Source organism: Gadus chalcogrammus, chromosome 7 (genome assembly GCF_026213295.1).
Source record: "Gadus chalcogrammus isolate NIFS_2021 chromosome 7, NIFS_Gcha_1.0, whole genome shotgun sequence".
NCBI classification, from domain to species: domain Eukaryota; kingdom Metazoa; phylum Chordata; class Actinopteri; order Gadiformes; family Gadidae; genus Gadus; species Gadus chalcogrammus.
Window position 1 is genome coordinate 26574744 of NC_079418.1, and position 18915 is coordinate 26593658.

General features: G+C 41.7%; 1 protein-coding gene across 2 annotated transcripts; it reads right to left on the bottom strand.

Moving 5' to 3' along the window:
- Positions 1–1137: 1137 nt before the first annotated feature.
- Positions 1138–16600, bottom strand: LOC130385869 (prolyl 4-hydroxylase subunit alpha-2-like). 2 transcript variants are annotated; one of them, XM_056594617.1, is made up of 15 exons: positions 16432–16599; positions 11153–11248; positions 10398–10494; positions 9583–9734; positions 8609–8746; positions 6570–6809; positions 6202–6398; positions 5852–6028; positions 5231–5301; positions 4963–5062; positions 4367–4420; positions 4103–4162; positions 3624–3692; positions 3093–3189; positions 1138–2035 (listed from the first exon to the last, which is right to left on the bottom strand). In XM_056594617.1, exons 2-15 carry the CDS (start codon positions 11232–11234, stop codon positions 1965–1967), a joined length of 1605 nt encoding a protein of 534 aa, XP_056450592.1. In that variant the 5' UTR covers positions 11235–11248; positions 16432–16599; the 3' UTR covers positions 1138–1964. The 2 variants fall into 2 exon arrangements, with proteins under 2 accessions (XP_056450592.1, XP_056450591.1); XM_056594616.1 differs by lacking the exon at positions 4103–4162 and adding an exon at positions 3977–4042 and having other exon boundaries at positions 1144–2035; positions 16432–16600.
- Positions 16601–18915: the final 2315 nt, after the last annotated feature.

Consider the following 18915-nt stretch of genomic DNA (forward strand, 5'->3'; position numbering starts at 1 on the left):
TGTACTATATTATACGCACATAGTACAAGTGTCCATGAAGCTAAACCCTGTCTCAGACCCTGCATTCAACCGCAGCAAAGAAAGAGCTTGCTCTCCGAGGCTATAGCTAGATGCTCCTTAAAGTTGTAGTACCAAGTTGTATGAGTGGTTTGGGGAGTTGTTGGGCCTGAGCGAAGGGTACGGATGGACCTAGAGATGGTCTATGCCCTGTTCTACTGATTAGAGCAGTGAGGAGCCTCAGTGAATTTGCTACAACCCCTTCTCTGTTTGAGGGGTCAGAAGTCATTTGGCCCTCACCTGATTAGGTGTAGTGCTGGCCAAATACTAGCCTCAGTGATGGCCGGTCAGTAGAGGGCGCTAGGGCACGATAGAAACATTGCTAGTCATGGCAGCCACGAGCCAATCTTGCCACATTGTATTTTGTGTCAGCATAGATTAACAATACCAAAAATAGACAACAACATGCCCTGAAACCTGGCCAGCTACAGATAGTCTGCATAAACCCCATCAAACAAATGATGATTTAACTGCACAACAAACAGCATTATTTCTGCCAGGATAATAATTGACTCAACATTTATGACCTGCTGGAACACTTTGTGTAGGTCCTAGACCCGGAATGTTGAATTCTCTAAAAGCAGTTCCAAAAACATGATCATATGTAACAGACAAGGCTCATAGACAACTATATACAATTCAATTGTTAGTATATTATGTATTTTTTTTTTACCGTTTATGGTAGACGTTTTTGAACCCAGGGTATATACACTAGTGTTTTGAGCATCCAGTGCCTTTATAATCTCTCCCCATATTTTCACCTGAAGAGCATTTCTGTCAGATTAGCTACCCACTTGACTTCATCTGTTCCGTTTCATGGATTTAAGAGATTAAGAATCCCTGAATGGAATAGCATTCCTCCTGTGTGTGTGTGTGTGTGTGTGTGTGTGTGTGTGTGTGTGTGTGTGTGTGTGTGTGTGTGTGTGTGTGTGTGTGTGTGTGTGTGTGTGTGTGTGTGTGTGTGTGTGTGTGTGTGTGTGTGTGTGTGTGTGTGTGCACAGACACACACACACACACACACACATACACCAACTTAATCAGATAAGATTAAAAATAATAAAGCATTCACAAGTTAAATTACGTTATTTATTGAGATAGAAAATATTTATCAACAATCAAGTCAAGTTTATTTGTATAGCACATTTCATATGGTATACATGGACTCAATGCGCTTTTAGGAGAAACATAGAAAAACACAGTGTAATCATTTCAAACCTTCATAAATAAAAAGGGCATGGGCATATGGTAAATGCCATGATACCTTTTTTTTATATTTTTCATTTTCCAATTCTTCCTAAAATCCTAAAGTATGATTACGCTTGACCTTATATCCTTGTGTTTTTTTGAAGTTTGCAAAAGTCATACCAAGCTTTTTGGTTGGGTAAAAATTAAGTGAGATGTCACACATTTGTTCTCTACAGCCATTTTATGTCTGTAGAGAACAATCTACTAGAAAACACAACTGTTTTATGCAACGATTGTGTTCGAAGCAGGTATCAAATGATGTGACTATGGGTGCAGGAACACAGGTTATTCACAAAGGTGCAAAGATGTAGTGTTGGGTGAATTGGGTCATTCTTACATCATCAATGGCGGCTGCTCCTAACTTACTGCCACATCATTGGAGAGAAAAGGGTTGGCCAAATAATGGCTTGCGTTCATTTCAATATTAGCTCAACTATCTGTGAGAAAATAAAAAACTGTTCTTAATATCTTAACATCATTGCAAGTTCACCTTTTATGTTTTTGCATACCTTAACTCAACAGTTACTTAAAACATAAATCGTCACACTTGATTGCAAACATAAAACCTTGTTATTTATTTTAAAGTGTAAGTGTAATCAACATGAACCTTCAGTTTGATTACACAGGTAATCAAACTGCGTAACAAAGCGGTTACGGCCTATTCAGTTTCCTGGTGTCAGGCCACAGGGTCTTCTGAACTCTTGTCCTCTCTCGTGAATCCATTTGTTTGACACTGTCAACAGAGAGACACTCACTTTCAACTGGGAGAATTAGAGTTAGAGTTAGAGAGAGCAAGAGCGGGAGAGCGAGAGAACTTATGTAAATAAAGCTTCATGACTCATAAGATGTTGATATAAACATCTAATGTTGATATTATACAGCTTATAGATTATAGATTCAACAATCTATAGCACAATTGCTTCAGGTCTTTAGGAAACAGCTACAGAAACTATCCATATTTGGAACATTAAGGGCGGGAATTGGTTGGGCCAAAACTATTTTGCCAAAACGAACAATAAAATCCACAATAACTTTTTAATGAAATAGAACTGGGGACCTCCCAAAAGGCATTATGCGCTTATATATATATATATATATAACAGCGCAACCATTTCATTCTTCTGGGAGAAGCTTGAACAAGATTGAGTTAGTAACACATTTTGTGTTTGGAAATCACCAGATCTCTTGAATGCATTAGCTCAAGTTGGCTTGCTGATCAACAACAGGGACGAGAAAGCATCCTCATTGCTCGGCTGTTACTACGGCTCCCCTTACTGGCTTGAGCAGTAAACTACCATTTGGGTTGCATTGGAGCCTACGCACATGACGGATTCTTTGAAAAAGAAGAAGCTCTGGGAACCACTGAACTACCTTTGACCTACCTGGATTATTTTACCTGTTTGACGTTTTTGGTTTTAGTGACAACAAGACGCCCCTAGATTATACAGGTATAATTAAAATCCAACCGAACATTATATGAATTTTAAATTCAAGACGGTTTATCCTTCTATGCAGCTTTTTAATGTAGTTCTGAAGCCATGCTGCAAATACATCTTTGAGTTCAATTTCAGGTATTTTAAGAATAATGTACAAGGCGTGAGCTTTGCTACATTTTTATTATAGTAATTGTATGTAAAATGCATAAGTGCAAAGTGAATGTTCTTACTCTTGCCTGTTTCGCGCGTAGTTGTGGATTATCCCTAACCTAAATGTATGAATCACAATATGGGAGCATGAAGTTGCATCTTACCAAAAGGTGTAGATACTCATTCACCAGAAGGCTGACTTACCCCACTTGTTTCCTACCAGTACCGGACAGGCAGCGTGTCTGGTCCTATAGTCGCCCTCCCCACTACTGAACAGGTTGTACCAAAACACCGCCGTCCCCTGAGGAGAGAGAGATAGCCATGTGACGTGAGGACCGATGCTAGGAGGTCCGAACGTTGATGCTGAACGTTTTGAAAAATGGCAGATTTTTTGTGGAAATAATTATTATTTTATTTCATTATGAACAAACAATATTTTTTATAAAATATTACAACAGTCGTTTGCCGTTGAATAATTTCACTTTCGAACGACGAAGAGTACAGTTGTTCTGCTGGGTTTCAATCCAATATGTGACATACTTTCGTTGTCGATTAACGAGTATTATTAACGGGTGTTGAAGCCGAAATTTGGCCAGGCTGTCCACTAGTCTCATCAGCATGGGTCGAATCATAATACCTATCACCAAAACTCACCACCGGCCTCCGGCGTCAGCACATCAGGCGTACCTCCATGCAGAAAGGACCAAACAAACTGAACATGGTGCTATGCCTTACCTTCTTGGGCCTGATCGCCGCTCCAAAGTCGGGAAAGACAGTAGCTCCACCCGCTTCGACATCGCTCATCTGTGGGGGAAATATCAAATATAATACTTTCAGATAGGGCGATTCCATTGAAGAGTACCGGAGGGTTCTCTGTGTTCCTCATGGAGGTTTCATCCCTTTGGTCTTTCCATGGTCTTTAGGGCCTCGACTAATGTGGGCATGTCAAGTAGAGCTGTTAGACTAAAACAAATCCATCCCGACTATTAGTAGATTAGTCATACATTTCCATTGGTACATTGGTATCTATGCAGTTCTGATTCAGTGTTTACCTTCTTTTTTTATACAGATTATGCACATGTACTTACATAGTTCAAAAAAGTTGCCACACGATTTCCAGTGCCTAATCTTTTGAAAGCATCAGGCTCATCTTTCTATGAAGATAAAAACACACACAAACACCACAAACAGACACACACACTAAAAGTACTTACATAGTTGAGGTAAGTGGCAAGTCTATTTCCATCGACCAAGAGGTTGCTGTCAAAAGTACGCTGCAACAGACGTTTATAAACTTTTAACCAATCAATGATAAAAAGATTATACTTTTGTGTCCACCGTTAGGCATTAAGTAACCCAGATAAAGTCTCCCAAATCAGACTTTAAAATAATATTTAAAGTCGAATGGCATGCAGGCACGCACACACACACACACACACACACACACTGACTCACAAATATAATAAAATAAAACTCACCCTGGAGAAGTCAAAGTGTGGTTCGTACTGCCCTCCAACTCCATAGTTCGCCACCTGGGTTGGTGCCATGCAGGCAGACAAAACAATTATGGTTTAAAGCAGCTGAATGTAAAAATATGCAATGCAAAGCTGTAAGGGTAAGAAACGTTGGATAAACGAATGACAATGGCCTTGTTTGCACATGCATTTTGAATCTCTCTGCAAATCATAAATTGAAAACAGAGAGAGGGAGAAAAAAAAGAGAGAACATCTGTCCATCCAAACAGGCAACTCAATTGTGTAAGAGATGTTGGCACCCCTTCTTAAACGCCGCTCCGGAAGTGGTGTATACTATCGTTGGGTCTTGAAGAAGATATTGGCAAATAACTGTTGTTTCTTTGGTGGTTGTATCTTATCATCTTTTACAAGGTCATCTTACAATGCAGGACACTTTCCGTCATCACAGTTCTGAATTGTAAGTCTACAGTCAATGTTCAACAACAACAAAGACATTCTACATAACGATGCCTTTTATTGTACACCTGAGTGAGGTAATCAATAACGAATGGCATGTGACCTTGAGTTCAGTATGGCTGACATGCTGACGATGACCTCACCTGGAGTAACTCTGCGGTCTTGACAGTGAGGCCTGTGATGTCTTCTATCCTCTGGTTGACTCTAGCTACCACAGGATCATCCTCCCCTTCGAGCCAGGCACTGGAGAACACACACATGCACACTAGATATTTAAAAGCCTAAATTAATAACAGTAACAAAAATTTAATACAGTTTAGACAAAATAACTAATGAAATACCATAGTACTACTCAATAGTACCATGAAAATTGCATAGCATTTGAATTGACAATAGCTTTGAATTAGTCACCTTTTTGATACTCTGTAGTTTGCTGTTGTGAGAACACCTGTTTTGGGGTCTCTGACTGTGGCTCTAGCAAGCTGGATCAGGAAGAACAAACGCAGAGGAAGTAGCTGTTAAACTCAACTAAAATGAGATTAAAATAAACAAAAGTAAAAACGTAGAATTCCTTTTTTGTTGCTGGATTAGGATTTTGACCTCTTGGTTATAAAACAGTCTTATAAATCAGTTACAAATGTCTTAGAAAAACTTGAATATATACGCCTTCCTCTAGGCTTGTTGCTCAATCCATCAGAAACACTTGAAGACGGATGGATGACTGTACCAGCAAGAAATATATTCTACTATCCATGAACAATTACTTTTCGTGCTCTGGCTTGACCCTTTGCAACAGGTCAACAGGGGGGTCACTGACTGGCAGGTACTGACTTGAGACTTGAGACGGTGCCTAGCCCCTGTATACAGGGGTAAAAGTTAGATGACATGTATCTAAATACCCTGTAAGCCACTTCGGATAGGATCACCTACTAAGATCACCTACTGAATTACTTCTGTATGTTCATGTTAATGTCACCGCGTCTTTACGTAGCGCAGGACTGAAGGGTCTGAGGGTCTTTGGCTGAGGCTCACGTTGGGCTTGGCGAGCTGCTTGATGGTCTCGATCTCATCGTGGGACAGGGCGTTGAGGTAGCGCACGATGCGGGGGCTGTCCCACTCGTCCTCCTCCATCATCGGCCTCAGCAGCAGCCGCGGGTTCCTGTTGCCGTCATGGTAACGGCAGAACAGGCCGCTCCGCCTCTTCTCTGTCTACAAAGCAGTAGTTGAGTTCAGTAGTTTCACAAGAAGAAACTACTTTTTGGGCGAAGAGATATTTGAGCTTCACTGTTGAAAACTTTTTTTTTTAATTCAACCGCTCCATCTTTCTATTTTCCCTACCATTTCCCATGCTTTGTGATCATGAACATGAATCATTTCCTCACCATTTGGACCCCTTCTCCTCTGCAGAGGGCCTCGTAGACCTCCCTCTCCGGCAGGTGGTCTTTAGGCCTGGCATAGGTTCCGATCTGGATGGGCTCCTCGAACGAAGTCAGCTCGGACTGCTTCACCTCCGTCAGTTGCTTGGAAAGGAGCCGCTCAAAGTACCGCAGGTTCGCCCCTGCCCTCTGGTGGCCAGAGTCTGCAAGCACAGATTCAAAGATTGAATAACTCAGACTGGTCTGGCAACCTCTACAGTCAATGCACCTGCATATAACCCTAGGGCCCCCAGGGGCCACCAGGCGTCTCCCTGTCCCTAGGGCCACCAGGGGCCACCAGGGGCCACCAGGGGCCACCAGGCGTCTCCCCGTACCTAGGGCCACGAGGCGCAGCGTGAGCTCGATGGCGCGCGGCAGGTCGCCCATCTGGTAGACCGAGTAGCTGAGGTAGTCCAGGACGGTGGCCTTGGAGGCCACGGAGTCCTCGCCCATGTCCAGCTGCCGCAGGGCCTGCTGCATCCACAGCACCGAGTGGTAGTAGTCGCCGTCGTTGTAGGCCGTCTTGCCCATGTCGAAGCAGTCGTCCGTCGTCAGGAGCACGTTGGAGTGGAGCCCTGGATGGAGGCGGTGATGGGAGTGTCAAGGAAGCCGTTTCTCTGAATATGCAGCATATACTGAGAGTTTGTTGTTGCGTGTTTTTTTGTGGTTGCCATACTGTTACCAAGGAAATATTGAAGAGGAAAAAAAATTGGACTTGGTGATTTGTTTCTTCATTCCTTTAAGGGGCGTGTTGCAGGGTTTCTTTTCCGACGAATTTGTGCAATTTGCTTGTTGGTATTTAAGATTTAAAGTGTTATTTATTGTATTAAATGTTGTTAGGTGTCACAAAACGGAATGTTACACGAAAAAGTAGGTACTATTTTAGCGGTTTGCTATTGATTCTCATTTCCCCCAGAATGCATTGCATGACGTCACGTTGGGGAGACACGGACCAAAGCCGCATTGAGACCCTTGAGAGTAGAGACTAGTAAGAGAGTGTTCAGCAGATGATACAGATACATAGATAAATACATAGATATTATATATAGTTAGTTAGTAATTGCTGTCACTAGATATAAAGAAAACGTTGACTTTCACTCAGTGCTATTCACTGACAGTACAAATAAATAAAAGTGTCGTTATTGTATGCATTGCTGTTCATTGACTAGCTCCAGCGCTCGTTGCTGGTTGCTAAATGATAGCAACTCTACACTCATTCTCCTCTGACCACGCATTTAATTGGCTTTGACCGCCATCAGTTCTCGGCAATTCCTCATTCGCCCTCTCACGTCTGACAGGTTCGAAATGATACTGCTGTGGGACATCATACATGTTATTTGTGGTTCTTGCCACCTCTTAGACGCCATAGTTCTAGTACTAGGCTGAGGCTACCATCCACCACGTCTCCCCAACGTGACGTCATCGCCGGATGGCGTTAGAAAACACCCGTTACTGCCAAAAACGACAAAAAACTGGACTTTAACACTATTTTTTAGACATTTTATAAATGATACACATATTTTTAGTGCTTTATGTACCCATTAATGAAAACTTCCGGTTAACCTGCACGTAGGCCTTTAATGGGTATATCAAGGGGAAAAAATACTTTTGACCGTGTGCGTGTGTGTGTGTGTGTGTGTGTGTGTGTGTGTGTGTGTTTATGCGTGCATGTGTGTATATAATATATAGAACATCATTCATTAAAAGATCCTTATCAAACCATAGATAACCATGCATTTCATTATTCATTTGTCAATTAAACACCAATCATACACAATATGCAGCAAAAATCCTCCACTCTTCTGGAGCTGTACTGTTAAGTGTATTACCTAAGGTTTTCTGTGGCAATGGGCAGGTTGAGATATGTTAAGACTAAGCCTAGCAGATAACAGATAAATGAACGCTCGGGCGCATGCACAATGCTAAGTATCCAAACACACGCATCCACCGAAAGCTTCACAGCAAAACTCAGACAAACACAGACATGCAAGACCATGGCTGATGAAGAGTAATGGAATTTTACCCTAATCAGAAATCAGAAATGAACCCTCAGCCTTTTTGTATTTTATGTGTACACACTGTGTTACCTTAGTTTCCTGACAAGTTGGCTAATCTCACTCACTCAGAAGCGCCAATCAGATACAAGTGCAGATGCCCACATGCACACAAACGAACACACAAACACACACCTCCCTCCCTTCCTCCCCCCTCCCCTAACAGTGCTGCTTTCTCTCCCCAACATGCTGGTGTTACAGGAGGGTGATCCCCACTGTCTTCTCCACAGCATAGCATGGCAGTGATCCAGGTAAGTACTTTTTAGCATCTTGGCCTAGGAGAAGCTCTCCGGGCCAGCTGTTGCATGAGTGAGTGCTACCTGGAAGCTTGCCCCGGGAGAAGCTCTCAGAGTCCAGCTGGTACGTATCCTGGAGCCGCATGAGAGCCTTGGCAGCCCCCTTCTCGTCCTCCTGGTCTGGGAAGAACGGCCTGTGTGTGGATATGTTGGAAATGAACCCTGCAGGAACGAGGAGAGGACAGTTGAATAAACAAAAAAACATCAAATTGTTGTGTTTTGGAGGCAATATGGGATCATTACGTATGTGTAGATAGAAGGGACCATGTGACAGTGGCACCATGGAAGGTTAGACGTGGCCATGAGCTTCACTATGTCTTTGTTTAAATTTTCTTTATGCCAGTGCACCAGCCTTGATTGAGCAAATGAAATAACTTCTCTTCTCCATATGGTTGCAGGCGGAGGTACGTGCATGGAAGCCATGGAAAAAATGGAGCTTAATTCATACACTTGTGTTAACCCTGCATGAACACCAATCAGCAAACAGCCCATTGAATGTCCGTGAACAGATGTTGAAATTAGAGCAGGGGAGAGAGGCAGTGAGAGAGAAACAACAGAAAACTAAACATTGTGAAAAATTGCACTGGAAATGTAATGTTTGATATAAACAGGCAGGGTTTCACTGAAATAGAACTGCCATTGAAGACTTTAAATATTATGACATCCCAAACACTGAAAGAGCATTACAGAAACAGTTTTAAAATCTGAAGTTTAGCAGGACAGTACCGAACAAAATGACTTGTTTCAATATACCACCACTGCATAACCATTAAGACATGTTGAGGCCCGAGCAGAAATACTTATTTAAATATTGGCAGCTTGAATCTTCCACACCCACACCCACACCCACACGCACACAGAGACACACACACACACACACACACACACACACACACACACACACACACACACACACACACACACACACACACACACACACACACACACACACACACACACACACACACACACACACACACACACACACAGATGTGTACCTTCAGAGGGGTCTTGCAGCACCAGGCTCTCCAGTTGGGACCACTCTGTGTGGAGTCTCTTCATCAGCTTGTAGGCGTTGACCGGATGGGCCAGGAAGCCCTCGGGATCTGAACTGGAGACCCGCGTCAGGGAGTCCAGTTTGTTGGCCCAGCTAAGAGAGGATGAGGTTGACTTTAGTATTGCAGCAGATTCCTCCACATTTTTATTGGAATACGAGGGCAGAATATAGGAATCAGAAAGGGTATTAGACACATGGTCAGTTTTATTTTTGGGATTTATGTTAGTCTTAAACCAGAAAGTAAATTTGCACGCTGTGCTTTGATTGCTGTTGTTGTTGTTGGCATTCCCCGCCTTTCTGCTCAACCTTTTCAAACTTTAGCACACTTGACCTTGTACAGCGCCCCTTGCTTGATTATACCTTAGTGCAAACGCATTCTGGTCACCTCGTCCAGTGGCAAATGTGAGCTTAGTTTTTATTCAAATTTACAATGTTAAGTCATTGTTTGAGCTAATGACACCAAACTTTGCCCTTAAACTCTTGAGGCAGATGACCTCCATAAGTTTCCAGGCCCTGGATCTAGTGGAATTGCTATTGATAGAATATGGCACAATTAGGATTTCCGCATAAGTTGGCTATTTTGAATTTGATCAAAAAGCATGTCAATAGATAGAGCATGTGTACTCATGTGTATTTGCACTTAGGTTTTATTTATCTAATTTCCAACATTGTCTTCCAGAATTTTCTTCGAATCCATGGTCTCGGCCAGTCTGATGCGGCATTGCTGTGGTGGAGTTTGATGTAGTGACCTCTGACCTTTTCACTGCAGCCAGCTTGGACTCCTCTGCCTGGATGTACTCCTTTAGGGACTGCACTAGCTCCTTCTCTGTGTGGATCAGGTCTGTCATCTGACCTGCAGATAGAGGGAGAGGTGGAGAGAGAGACAGAGCCATAGTCAAGGTAAAAAGTGAAGAACCTAATGGTGGATGAATATGGAGAAGCATATATTCATAATGTCATTGTAGACCCATCCTCCATACGTTAACCAGGGTGGGATATATAAGGTTTAGCCTGGGTCAAGATGAGCAGCTCGCTGCAAACCTGCTCAGGCTTTTGTATTATTGTTTAATAAAGTATTTAAGTGTGTATCCAAGACATAAATTTGTGTCACAGACAGGATGCAGAAAAGAGACAAACAGCATCTGCTGGCCATAGTACCACGTCATCTGATGCCCAATGTCTCGCCATATTCCCAGTCTCAGGACATGCTGCTAGTGATTTATTTGACTGTTTCGTATATTGCTGTTGTTCATATTTGTTTCGCTATTCTACTGTGTTTTTGCTATTTATTTACTGATATTGTATATTATAGCTGCTTTTTTTAATATATTTATTTTGTTAGTGGATATATATTTGTTGTATATATATATAGATAGATAGATAGACAAATATATATATATATATATATATATATATATATATATAGATAGATAGATAGATAGACAAATATATATATATATATATATATATATATATATATATATATAAGGTTTAAGGGTCGCCCAGCTTACTTATGGAGGTGAAGATGTCTTCCTGTATACTCAGAGAGCAGCAGAGCAGGGTCCAAACCACAACAGACAGCAGCTTCCTCATGGCTCCTCTTCAACCTTAAAAAAAATCCATTTGAATCCATTTGATCACTCATGGCATTATGCCATTACTTCTGGGAGGACAAGGCAAACGAAGGAAAAAAGATTTGGCTTGGTATTACGAGTAGATATAGCATACAACTCTTGTGCTATCCCTGGTGACCTCAAGGACGGTCAACTTAACTGCAAAGCTGAATGGACTGCTGATGCCCAGTAATGCTTGATGCTTTGATTTTTTTTATTATCCTATTTATTTAACCTATTTATTCTATATTGATACACTATCATATGCTCACGTGCCATTTTGGGGGTCCTGAGAGCGAATTTCTTTCTCCATGTGTCTAACATGTTGAATGACAATAAATTAAACTTGACTTTACTTTATATTGACAATTTACATCACTGGCAACATATTAACAGTAACCACTCAAAGGGGCAGTGAACCCAAAATTGTTTTGTTATGTATGTTTTAAACCTGGTTTTACCAAATTGCCGGGTTGAACAAACAAAAAAAACGTCCTCTGAAATCGAGAGCCAACAGGATCAACATCATACCGAGTCGACCGAAATTCTCTGTCAAACGATCATGGATTTAACAAAATAATAATAATTTGCATTATATTAAACCAAAAAAAATGTTAAGGCGGCTACTGTAGGACAGATTGGAGAGTTTGAAGGAGAGCAGAAAAGAGCAAGCTGAAGTTCTCTGTGATAAGCCACTGACTGGTTCCCCTCTGCGTAGACCACCTACGCTAAAAGTAGCTGAGAATATAATTGTCCCAGTGGCGCACCACAGCCTCAAACCCTAATTATCCCAGCACCAAAAATAGTGCAGGATAATCAGTGTGTTTGTATACCAAATACAATCTTATTCTGTAACTGGCACTTAGTTTGAATAAGTGATCATTCGGAACACATTTGGACTCTTAATTAGAGCTGCATTCCCCTAACATTAACAGGATCTATCTCTGCAAGTCAATGGAAGTTGCTAATGGCCCTTGTTGCAAACAAGCAAATTCTTTCAAGCGTAACCCTTGTTCACATGGATTCACGCAGAACGACAACCCCTTCTGGTCGCACAGGGAAAACGAAGAAATAGCCAGATAGAATGGCAGGACGGAAAAACAAAACACGCATGACGAAATGCTGGTATGGTGATGGCGTAGTCCTGCCAACGTCCACAATAATTGTATCTGGTTTGCTGTCTGCCGGATCTCTGCACACATCTAATATTAATTAAAGTGGGATGAGTAATTACAGAACCACTTATTTCATCAGTTCATAACTCCACCTTTGGTTGTAATGAAGCTCATCAAACTCAGCATCCTGATTCATATCTTTCCGGACATCCTACAGCCGAGTGCCTATTCCACTCTAGATTATTTATTACAAGAAGCCTCTCGTTTGTCATCTTGGAATTATTTTATTGTATGTATCTTCTCTCTTACTTTCTCTCTCACACACAACCCATGGGCCCGATTATTTCATGCCGACCGTTAATATTCTGTATGAATCTGAGTACATTTTGAAACACTCTAACCCTAACCCTAACTAAGGCCCACCTTGTGTCACATTAAACTTTTTTACACTGCCAAATATGCCCGTTTTATGCCCGCCTTTTACCGGCATGGTCTGCTCATTTACACTGACCAAGGTTATATACTAGCTTGATTTTGCACCCCAATTTACTTTCTCGAATCCTCTCGGATGTTGCTGCGGTGTCTTTGTTGTCTCTGCAGAGACAACGCAGCAACATCAGTATGCTACTTATTCTATAGAGGTCTACTCTCCCTGCGTAGCCCCACCTGCTCCAATGAACCAAGAAAGCCGGCTCCATGACAAAGGTGGAATATATCCCCTCGGATTTACACAGGGTGTGCCAAGCTGCGACCGTACCGGCTTGGCAGTGCAAAAATGCAGTGCAAAGATTCCCAGACCTGCTACGCTAAAGCAATGAACCAAACCAGAGCACAAAGCCTCATAAGATGAAAAAATGTAATATTAATGCAGGAAATTGTTCCTAGCTGTTTAGTAGGATCACTAGCCTAACTTTATGACCAGCAGACGTTGATAATACTTCTTTTTTTACAGCATTACATAGCCTTAAATTGCAACTCTTCATACGTATGGCAACTTACTCATAACTAAAAGCCTTACATATTTGAAACCCCTAAGGGAAAACAAACAAGGCTTAGCGTTAGAAGCACACACACAAACCCACACCCGCACATATAAGCACACCTCGCTACAAACTGGTTGAGACCGAGCCAACAGATCAATCCCCGGTGTCCTGGCCCAACCAGGCTCATTCAATCTGGCCCCCATATCATCCTCCTGTAAAATTGGCTGACTCATTAATTCCCTCACTCTCCACCTCTAGCTGGTGTGTGGTGAGCGTTCTGGCGCTGATAGGCTGCCTTGCATCACCCAAGTGGGTGCTACACACTGGTTGTGGTTAGTGAGGTCCCCCCCTTCACTGTACAGCGTCTTTGAGTGTCTAGAAAAGCGCTATATAAATTAAATCCATTACTATTATTATTATTATTAATCTCTCAGAAAGAAAGTTTTTAGCCCTGAGGGCCAAAAACACAAATAATTGTCTCAAGACTTCATTGATATTATTACTGAATATGCAATACATGTTGGATTACGCAACCTCATTTCCAGCCAATCAGAACAAGAACACGTTCTGACAAATTCATGTTTCCCAGCCGGTTCTCTACTGAAGAACATTCCTGCTCTGACAAGATACAATCTTGCCACGTATCAGACAGGGACACTCAGTGGAACCAACAAACTGAGAATGCAAGTGTCAAGTAATGAGGTTCCTTGATAGATTTATAAATCGTATAAATATAATTTTTGGTCTTTAGATTTTTGGTTGCTCTGTCCTGCAAAAAAAATAAAAATCTGAACAGATTTTTTTGTCATAGACACAATAGTCACTGTACATTTTGTAGCCTACGGCATGGCCAATATTACAGCTTATGTATGTTTCTTTAGCAAAGTCCTCTGATCCCATCCATGTGAATTAAATCCATAGACCTATAATTATTGTTAGTAGGCCTATATGCTACTCGTGAATCTCCAGAGATGGCACAATTTGAAAAAAAATATGTTTTTTTACTTGTCTTGTTGAAATAGGAAAGAATCTTTCAGATCAGACTTGGTCTAAAGACTATCGCACTTTTAGATTGCCGATATCAACATACAACACATTTTTTCCTAATATCGCACTGATCGTATTGATCTGAAATCGTATTGATCTGAAATGTATCGGCTCTCAGTGAGCTAGGCGGCTACTGAGATTAGGAAGCACAAGAAAGGCGGGATATTGAACATCCAGCTGAATGCATCATCGTGGATATCATTGCTTGAGTTGCTGTCCGTCTGAAACAACCCAAATATATGAAATGCCTCTTAAACCAATAAATCTGATTTTACGATAGGCTATAATATAGGACTACAACTAAATCAACAAGACAAGGCTGGGCACGCCGAGGAGAACCGTGGCGAGCCAGGCCAGTACTCTGGCCTGTTAGCCTACTGTTAATGTCACATAGTAGGCTAACCCCACAGTGTGTGGCGCATTTCCTACAACATCGCTACACAATGGCAGCACCAAGAAAGTATCACAAATTAAATTGGGATGGCAGGCCCCCCGCTGGCCTAGAACTCTTTGTTCATTTACATTTTGTTTGAAGGTTTATTTCAATTCAAATTCAAAACCATGCTCTCTCTAGGGGTTTTGCCGTTATGGGGTAGGCCAATTGTAGAAACATGCTGTTGCAACTTGCAACATGGCGTCCTCCTTGGAAGAGGACCCGCTCCCTAGGGAGATATAAAGGATTTTTCTAGGATAAAGAAAACACAACAATTCTTATTATCATGGGATTACTCACACATTAAACCTTCTAATAAGAATAAAATAGCAATAAATTACTTTTGGTGCTATTACTATCATTTATAGTCATGGTTTAAACAATGTCAATATGCCTATCTAGTTTAAATAGTGTATGTTTGAGGGAAGTCTTATTTTTACTTTTTTTTGAGGGCCCGTGACCCAAAACCATTTACTTGTTTTTCACATTTTATTTGTAATTTATTTTATATGATCCTCAACATGGTAATCTGTAATTTCCTCAGTACTACAGAAATAAGACCCCCCCAAGAAATGGTTAAAATCCTATGTTTTTCCCCAAACACTGAACGATTCACTCTGCTGCAAAAACGGGTGGCCTCGTGGACGAGCAAGGGGCTCCGGCCGCGCGGTGGGTGTGGGCGAGTGTAGCTCAGTCTGGGCGTCCGACAGAAAGCTCTTCGGCTGTGTGTGTTGATTGTGAATCGCCGTCTGAGTAGCGGTTTATTTCACGTCCTCGTCCGAGTGAGGCTCAGGCTTCCCAGACACCTTTAGTATAATAACACTACGGTGTATGGCACATTTCACATACAACATCGATCATTATAGCCCTCTTACACAACGACGGTACTAATAAAGTACCACAAAGTTCGCGTGAGTCGTAACCTTGGTGATATCACGCCCACCTTTTAGTAAAGCTCTCACCCCAAAACGCCTATTTTTTTTATCTCGTAGTGTTTGAATTGCAGCTGAAACAAGGGGTTCACTAATCACTGGCTCTTTAAAATAGGAAACCATGACACGGTGCTGTCTCCTCGAGACAGTACCACAGAACAGGGTGACGTCACTCGCAGTAGTTTCGAGAAATCCAGAGACGGGAACTCCTTGATGTTCTGTAAGCTAAACTGTACTGCTGGCAGTAAAAGCAAGGGGAATACTCAAGTTTCTGTAGGCACTGAGCTTTTGATACACCTTGGAAACATTTAGCATCAGCCCAGAACGGCGTAGAGACAGATATGCGAACAGCATCTTGCAAAGTTCAAAAACTTTCCCTTTCGCAATATAGGGTTTAACCGGTCCAATACGCAGACCAGTTCATGGACACACAGATGAAAGAAAGAGCCGATGTACAACACAAAACATATGATCCACCACTTTCTTACTTGGTCATGGCTCATCAAACTGACCATAACAAACGTGTTATTGCAACAAGTTTACAATATAACAATCCCAGCATATTTAGGCAACAAAAGAGGCAAACATAAAAAGTGCCCAGCTCATGGACAACAGTCATGAGCTTGGTATTTATTTAACTGTAAATAAAATTCCCATTCAGTCTTACCTTTATTTTTTTAGCGTTTTTTGAGGAGGAATGATATCTCACAACAAGTCGTTTCAACGCCAATCGGTTCGCCCCCACGGGTTATGAAAAGAGTACGTGCTGTCTGCTGCCACGTACAGAACCGCCGCTTACGTTGGAAGAACACATCCCGTTTTCCCCTAGTAACTGCGCAACGACATTCCTTTGCCAGGAAACATACTTTGGAAAACATTATTCACGTAAAAGACAGATTTAAGGCAAAATGCACGATAATCAAGTATAAGTATAAAAGTAATCCCTACCTTTGGGGCCTTAGTTCGGATGGTTTGTATTGTTGTAGAATGGAATGGTCAAATACATTCAATGCATTTAATTACTTGGATTTCTGCTATACTGTATATCCTCCACAAAACATGAATGAAAATGCCTTTTCTACAAAACAATCTACTATAATCATTAAGGTACATGTATCAATGCTGCCGGTCACGTTTACACGCTACTTTTGGTTTGGTCTGGTTGGGTTCATGGACATAATAAGGTTGGGTTGGCTTGTCAGACGTAGGCTACGCGTTTGATTTAGACTCGTTAAGTAGAAATTCTTACTTTTAACCTTAGTTAATTGCATTAAAAAAACGATATCAGGTATCAGGGTGTCATCAACCTAAATGGGCTAACTATATATTAAAAAAGTAAAAAGTATTAAAGTAGCGTTTTGTGGCGACCATCTATAATTTCTGGTGAGATTGCAGTAAACATTTTTTTTGCATCACCCATAGTGAACTGGCCATCGGGCATACCAGGAGAAATTATTTAGACCGCATCGGTCTAAATCGATAAAGCTTTTCCCAAGTGTTTGCGAAGGTATGCACCCCTTATAGGAAGTGTGTCCCCAAGCTTCCAAGTAAGGACATATAGCCAAATAATAGACTGTTGTACAATAGCTTTAACTTTTTCAAAAAAAATTGAAAAAATATTTGTTCACCGGGCCAAAGAAATCACTGTAGGAAAAAAATAAATGGAAGCTTGCATGACGTTTCCCCAAACGTGCTCTTACGAGGGCCAAATCACTCTGCCTGGCTCTTTGGGATGGCCGGCCTCTTCTGTAACAGTTAATAGGATTGTTGACAACAAGGTTTATCTGAACAACAGGTCTACCTCGAAAAGAAATGTATATGCACTTTTTTTGATTAATTTAGTTTATTTTACATTGACATGGCATATTGTCAAGGTTGCATATAAAACTATATAGGTACTAGAATAAAATAAAATTCCAACGATTATCATTTTATTCAACCATTTTAGTGGAAGTAGTGAAATACATTTTATTCAACCATGATAGTGGAAGTAGGGTAATACATAAGATTTGATAGTGAGGAACATTTTTAAAATGGGGGGAGCCAAATGTACATATTGAACAGCACATATTTTACATTTCAATCAGGAAAAGAGTTGCAAATGTGCAAAACTGAAAAGCAGGCATGCATGCATATCCATCTATCCTTTATCCTATATGCTAGCTCATCCAAGTGTTTTTATAGTTATAAGGGTTGAATTCTATGCACCCACAGCTCCAGCACACCGCCTCACGTAGGCCGATACCCTCTACTGACATCAACCTGAAGAGGCCCCATTAAGAGGCGACTCCTCTTATTGAGTGCCACCCTTGGGGAAACTCCAATGACAGCTGTGCCCTTGGACTGCCTCTGGCCTGGGTACCAAATTTCCCAAATAGCTGGTCACTACATCTGAATTCCCTTGGGCAGTCAACACTGCAACGCACACACACAGGACATAATGAATAACCTTTCCTTGGCCGACTCAAACAGTTGGGGAGACAAATCCTCAAGCTTGATAACTCGACTCCTTAACTGAGGGTTAGTACCCTGTGGTAGGTAGGCTGCATTAAGACACTATGTTCCCCTTTTCTCAACCACCAACAAACTGCAACAGGATGGATGGCCCAGACAGGGACGAGTGGCTCACCACCTCAAGCTGAGCATCGACAGGACCGCAGTCTCTAAGCCTTCGGATGTCTGCAGTGTGCAGGGGCTTCAACGGAAGACCCCGGGTAAGCATGCAGAACCAGAACGGATCCAGTGCGGCAACAAAGAGGGCTGGGCTGGAAACGGGCAACCAATGCCTGACATAAACCTCAATGCCGTTTGGGACATCCATGTGCCATTCCGCTATTCCTACATGACAAGCAGAAACCATTTAAGAAATCATACAGCTAGATGCCTTTTGAACAATAAACAAACCACGCTTTCTTGTTAGCAATGGCGTTCATTCAGACATAGAGTCTTCAGGTTTACAGAATGGAGAGATATTTGCCAGGGACGAAAAGAAAAACAGGCGACGCTCCCGAGACAATCCACACATGATGAAGGTTACCTTGGAAACCCAGTGAGTAAAGTGGGAGAAAAGTCATGAACAAGCACTACTGAACCTTTTTTATGCAATCTGGCATCTTATTTCCAATTATTTTTAATTATATACAGCACCAGA